General features: G+C 43.0%; 2 protein-coding genes across 3 annotated transcripts in view; one reads left to right on the top strand and one right to left on the bottom strand.

The window, feature by feature from the left end:
* The window catches only part of DCLRE1C (DNA cross-link repair 1C), a 39,684-nt gene that overhangs the window by 29,129 nt on the left and 3,949 nt on the right, over positions 1-6,606 (top strand). For both annotated transcript variants that reach the window (XM_019509517.1, XM_019509518.1), the window contains 7 exons: positions 1,326-1,427; positions 1,950-2,022; positions 2,189-2,329; positions 3,046-3,147; positions 4,247-4,383; positions 4,876-4,930; positions 5,836-5,924. In XM_019509517.1, the coding sequence (XP_019365062.1) occupies positions 1,326-1,427; positions 1,950-2,022; positions 2,189-2,329; positions 3,046-3,147; positions 4,247-4,383; positions 4,876-4,930; positions 5,836-5,924 (699 nt within the window). The remainder of the gene's footprint in view (positions 1-1,325; positions 1,428-1,949; positions 2,023-2,188; positions 2,330-3,045; positions 3,148-4,246; positions 4,384-4,875; positions 4,931-5,835; positions 5,925-6,606) is intronic.
* Positions 1-6,606, bottom strand: part of SUV39H2 (suppressor of variegation 3-9 homolog 2) — a 38,306-nt gene that overhangs the window by 3,255 nt on the left and 28,445 nt on the right. The gene's annotated exons all lie outside the window — the stretch shown is intronic.

Genomic DNA, 6,606 nt, shown 5'->3' on the forward strand with positions numbered 1-6,606 from the left:
TCCAGTTCTGGGCACCGCACTTTAAGAAGGATGTGGCCTGCCTTGAGAGGGTTCAGAGGGGGGCCACCCGCTTGGTTGGAGGGCAACAGGGCAGGCCCTATGAGGAGAGGCTGAGGGACCTGAACCTGTTCAGCCTCAGCAAGTGGAGGCTGAGGGGGGATTTGGTGGCTGCCGACAAACTCATTAGGGGAGATCAGCAGCAAATAGGAAGGGTCCTATTCCCCCCAGCAGCACCTAGGGTGACGAGGAACAATGGCCAGAAGCTGCTGGAGAATAGGTTCAGGTTAGAGATTAGGAGGCACTATTTCACTGTCAGGGTAGCTAGGATCTGGGACCAACTTCCTAGGGAAGTGGTCCTCGCTCCTACCTTGGGTAAATTCAAAAAGAGGTTGGATGAATACCTGTCTAGGGTCGTGTGATCCCAGCATGTGCTCCAGCCAGTGGCAGGGGGTTAGACTAAATGATCTATTCAGGTCCCTTCTGACCCCTGACAACTATGAAACCAGTAGTGCTCAATTTTCTTCCCCAGTGGGCTGAATGGGCAGTGCCTGGTCTGACCACAGATTGGATGATGGTTCTGATCCAATGTCCAGGACCTGCACAGCAGGCATCATCCAACCACGTGGAGGGGGATGGGGGAATCCAGCCTAAGCCTGTCCCTGTAGTGGGGGAAGGGGGCTTCACATGGCTATGCAGGTCCGGTTGGGGGGAGAATGTGACCTAGCCCTCAAAGGGGGATGGGGGAGGAAGGGAGCTTGACCCAGCCCTATGGGGAAAAGGGGGCATGGCTTGGCCCCACAGGAGAAGGGGCATGGCCCAGCCTCACAGTGTGGGGGAGAGGGGGAGGGAAGGGAACATGGCCTGGCTCCACTCCAGTCCCATGGGGGCAAGGGGTGCAGCCTGGCTCTGACTGGGCATGTGCAGCTTGGGGTTTGGGAAATCAGCAGGGTGGAGGGTGGCCTTATTAATGGCCACGGCTCCCCCGCCAACAAATTTTCTGATGCGTGGGGAGCCCTGCCAGCCAGATGCATTGACTCAGCAGACCACACTTGGCTCGTGGGCCAGAGTCAAGCACCCCTGCCTTAGACATTTGACTGTCCTCAACACAGGACTTGAATCAAGTTTAGTGTTTTGGTAATGTCTGATGGATTCATTAAAATTACATCAGTGAGGTACATAGCCTTTGCTGTGCCCTTTGCTATTACCTTTGCTATGTCACATGCAAATCTAGAGCATTTCCTTCAATTTCTACAAACAAAATAATAAATTAATTGTAGCAGTCGCAGGACTTTATTGCTGAAATTAACTAGTGTTTCCACATGTAGGTTTTTGTTTCAGGGTGAAAACGGCACAATTCTTTATACTGGGGATTTCAGACTAGCAAAAGGAGAAGCAGCCAGGATGGAGCTTTTGCATTCAGGGAAAAGGTACAAAAAAATCCTACAATCCTTAAATTTAGTTTCTGCTGAGACTTCCTGTGAGTGTGAAGTTTAAAAAGACTTAAAGAATCTGTAGCCATAAATGTTATGGCTGGACTAATGTCACCTTTTCCCTTCATCTCCCACTAATTGACTAAGGCTATTTGCAAGTCAGTAGATCCATGTATAGGCTGAGATGAGCAGTGACATAAATATTACCAGAAAATAGTGTTTTTCAAACTTTCTAGCATCCAGTATATTTAAGTCTAAACTAGAGCAATGCAAGATAGATATGCTGCACTGCTCTTTCAATATCTTATCATTTCAGCTATAAAGCTGAAGAATTGCTACATTTCCCCCCATTCTGTGAGCAGTTAGCACATGTAACTATGGAATCTTTCCCTCTGAAATGATCATTTGCAGTAACTGGAAGTCTCTCTAATAATATAATAGAACTTTCTGCATCTGTGATGGGCGGGGACACAATTTTGTCATCATCTTATATGATAATATTGCATTTCTCTGTTTCAGAGTGAAAGACATTCAGAGTGTGTATTTAGACACAACCTTCTGTGATCCCAGATTTTATCATATCCCTAGCAGGGTAAGTACAAATCAAATGTGAGACTAACATACACACAGATACTGATAATTAACCAGCCTTTTGTCACTATTTAATTCTTAAAAGGAAATATTTTTTATGTTTCCAAAGTCTGGTGCTTTGGCTGTTACTACGAAGTTAAATGCATACAATTTTCTAACCATTTTAGGAGGAATGTTTAAATGGGATATTAGAGTTAGTACGTAGCTGGATCACGCTGAGCCGCTATCATGTTGTGTGGCTGAATTGCAAAGCTGCCTATGGATATGAATATTTGTTCATAAACCTCAGCGAGGAGCTTGGAACCAAGGTAACGCTTTCATATCAACTGCTTTATAAACAACCTGAGCAATGACTGTGGGGCCAATATAGTGACCTGGAAAATGCTGTTCTCAAGATTTCTGCAGTCTGAGAGGTCTTCCTGCTCTCCTTTGCTATACTAATAAAGCAGCAGTAATCTGGGAAATAAGCTTCTAGTTTGTATAGAAACAGTATTAACTAAATTCCCAATAGATGCCATCTACTGAGACTTTGGAGCTCTGCAGTCAGAATTGAATCCTTATTCCCAGGAGAAACATTCATAGTCTGCTCTTCGGCAGCCATGGAATGCCATATAAAAGCAATCTGATTCAGTGGCAATTAATTCCCTAGACCAGCAATTGGCTACCTTTTTCTTGGCTGTTGGCTGGAATGACCCAGACTGGGACTCAGGCACTGCTACTTTCCCTGTCATAGCATGGGGGAGGGGTTGACTGGTTAGATCCAGATGTTGATGACCTATGGCTGCCTTCTAAAGACTTGCTGGACATACTCAAATTCTTCCCAGAACAGGGTTATCCATTTCAGATGGTGGCTAAAGATGTACCTTGGCTGAGGTAGAAATACCAAGGTGTCCACGTAATTGCCTGTTTCCCCCCTCGTCTCCAAATTTGGTCAGTATTCCTGAGCACTGCAGGTTTTTGTTTTAATGTAACTTTTAGTATATGCGTTTAGTAATGTTCAGGACTAAATATTTGTTTGCTTTAGGTGCATGTGAACAAGCTGGATATGTTCAAAAACATGCCAGAAATATTGTACCATGTCACTACGGATCGGCGCACTCAAATTCATGCATGCCGGCATCCACGAGTATGTACTGGATCGTAAACTACCTGATAGCTTTGTATAAAAAGTCGCTGTAGACTTAAATGTTTGCAGTGTTTCCATTCCCAGTAAAGAACATGGGAGGGAGAAAATTGAACTTGGTATAAGGGGAGTAAAAGGTTTAGTTACTGAATAAAATGAAGTGAAACATATCTTACTAGGTCTAAAGCTAGCACCATGAATAAAAATTCCAGTTCAGCCACTTGAAGAAGAAAGACCAGCAATATGTTAGAAAGGGTAGAGGGTTATGTTGTCCTGCCTTAGCGCAGAATGTGTGATACCTCATGGCCAGGTGGTATATAGAAGGCTTCATGTACTGTTTGCATTGACCTTCAGTACAGCACCTTGCAACAGGAATCCCAGAACTGGGGAAACACAAATAAAATTGGAGACAACATTGAGGGCAGGTCCTGATAGATTAAGGAAGGTTAATATGACCGTGGGATGTAGGGAATGGCTTCCAAAAGAGGTAGATGAGACTAGAACACTAGCAAATACATATTTCATAGATTTCATAGACATTAGGACTGGAAGGGACCTCAGAAGATCAAGTCCAGTCCCCTGCCTCAGCAGCAGGAAGTCAGCTGGGGTCACAGGATCCCAGCAAGATAAGCGTTCAGATGTTTCTTAAGAGTCCAGAGTAGGTGCTTGCACCACCTCTGGAGGAAGTATATTCCAGGCCTTGGGGGCTCGGACAGTAAAGAAGTTTTTTCTTATGTCCAGCCTGAAACGGTCTTGGAGGAGTTTGTGACCGTTTGACCTTGTCATCCCTTGGGGCGCTCTGGTGAACAGGCGTTCCCCCAGATCCTGATGCACACCCCTTATATACTTACAAGCTGCCACCAGGTCACCCCGAGCCTGCGTTTTTCCAGGCTGAAGAGTCCCATGGTGCTCATAAGACCTGTTCTCTTGCCCTCTGATCATGTGTGTGGCTCTCCTCTGGACTCTCTCAAGCTTCTTCACATCCTTCTTGAATTTGTGGAGCCCAAGATTGGATGCAGTACTGCAGCTGTGGCCTCACCATATTGAAAAGGCCAGCATTATATTTGCCTTTGTATTTCAGTAGATGGTTTTTATCTGGTAGGATGATGAGTATCTTCGAGGGAATAGGTTGCCCTGTGGAATTACTTCCCAAAATGGAACCCCACTGCGCATCATTAGTGTCAAACCTTCCACAATGTGGTTTGGAGAGAGAACCAGAAAAACCGATGTAATAGTAAGGTAAGCAATGTTATGAAGCCTTCTGTGATATGAATAAAACCATTATGAGGGTGCTTACTAACATTTTGCCTGAAGGTGTAGATGCACGATGCTACTGCTCTGCAATAAACCCTGTAGATGCTATTACAGAACATGGCCACTGTGTGGCAGTGGAACCAGCCTACATTGAACAGTCAGCTACTCTGGGATAAAATTGACAAGGGGAGTAGACACAAGGTGAACTCCTTAGTAAGGCACCTCCGAATAATTGCTACAGATTTTCATGATATAACTTCTGCCCTAGAAAAGAGTTTGTAGCAGGGCTTCATGTCAAGTTTGCTGGACTAAAGTCAGTTTATTTTAGAGTAAATACATTTGGTGTGTCCACACCCTGAGTTTTGTGCAGGTAGTTAAGTCATCTTTGGAATTGTTTCCTAACTCAACCTCTACTAACCAAACTGAAGCTGTAATGAGCTTGGCAATTTTGAGTTATTTTGTCATATCTGTTTCTAGGATTGGGGAGAGTTCATACAGAGCTTGTTTTTCTTTTCACTCTTCATACAGTGAGGTATGTAGAATGATGTCCAGTTTCACAATGTCATGAACAACACGTTAGAAGTAGTTATGCTCACTTTGGAGTAAGCGATAGGTTAGAATGCAACAAGGGAAAAAATGTTTGATAACAAGCTTCTTGGTAATGAGAAGGGGTGAATGTAAAAAATGAGTGATGAAGGCAGTGCAAGATCAGCAGTGCCCTTGCATAGCTGTTGCAAGACCCTGTATTTCAACTGGATATCTAGACTAACCTTTTTCTAATATATTTAAAACAGAATGTTTGGGCTGCTAATATATTTAAGCACAACTGTTTTTTAATGTTGATGGAGCTTAAGGCAAAGTATGTTGCAGCTTTGTAGTGGGAAACATAGGTATTATGTTTTGGCTTTCATATGACTTTTTCACATTCTGGCCACCACTGTATAAATTAAACCATTAAGAATTACTACCTGTTTGTTATCATAGCCTCTTCTACACAGTTCCTTAAAACAAACATTCCTCTCACTATTTAAAAAAAATCTGGTCTATAAGGACAACCTTTCCAAATATGAACTGTGAACCTGCATTATACATGAAAGAGAACAATGGATTTTCCTATGAAAAGAGATTCCAGCTTTAAGATATCTCGTGGTGGCTTGAACACTTTTAAGGGAAGGAGCAGAGAAACTTTTTAATAAAAACCTCTAAAACAATATTATCCATTCAGCTAATTCTGATTCTCTGTTTTAGAGTTGTTTGTACAGGGTTCCAGCACCTGGGTTGTGCTGATCTACATTGTGCTTAAGGCACACATCCTATGAGACACATGCTTCAATCAGCATTACCATATGGTAGCGTGTGTCACAAATATACTTTTAAGGTAATTATTAAACCACTTGTACCTCTCTTTTCTTTTTTTTGCTTTTCCCCCTAATTCAGATTAAGGATTTCTTGAGCTATATCCGTCCAATGAATGTGTATCCCAATGTAATTCCAGTGGGAGCGACGGAGGAAAAAGCTCTTGCAATGTAAGTGCTGCTTGGCTGGCTGGTCTGGGTTATTTTATTGATGCTGTTTCTCGTTGGTTGCTATAAAGATGATGATAACTTATGCCTCAGCCTGGAATTATCTCCAGCTGGCAGTCAGCTTTTGTTGCCTCTTCCTCCCTTCTATTCATACTCTCCTTTCCTTTCCTCTCTCCTATTCAAATCTTGTTCAGAAAGCCAAATGGGAGGAGAATCCACATGTTCAAGTGCTGCTTTGTTGTTTTAGACATGGCATAAATTATAAAGTTCCCAACTTTTTGATTGGCTTCACTTATCTTTATAGATTTTCCCTTACTGTTTTTAGGCTAGCTGTATTGGGCTATTTCTGTCATATGATTGTTGAATGCCTTATGTGCATGCCATCTTGTCATCCCTGCTTCAGAGAACCTCAGTAGGATCCTTCCTCTTAAATAAAATCTCCATTGGGGCTTCAACTCCCAACCTCTCTGCACATAAAATTAATGTATTGTATGTACCGTAACTAGTTAATTTACCCTTCCCTCCCTGCTGAGCTGTTGGAGAGGTAGGAAGATCTTTGTGACATTAATTTACAAGGCTGGTATTACAAGAAGGGAGATGTAGTTAGGCTATTACAAGAAAGGGCTACTGTAGGAAGCGGCAGTTTTGTGGTTGGAAGACACCCCCCCCCTTTTTTTTTTTTTTT

Source organism: Gavialis gangeticus, unplaced genomic scaffold (assembly GCF_001723915.1).
Source record: "Gavialis gangeticus isolate Ggan-Ray unplaced genomic scaffold, GavGan_comp1, whole genome shotgun sequence".
NCBI classification, from domain to species: domain Eukaryota; kingdom Metazoa; phylum Chordata; order Crocodylia; family Gavialidae; genus Gavialis; species Gavialis gangeticus.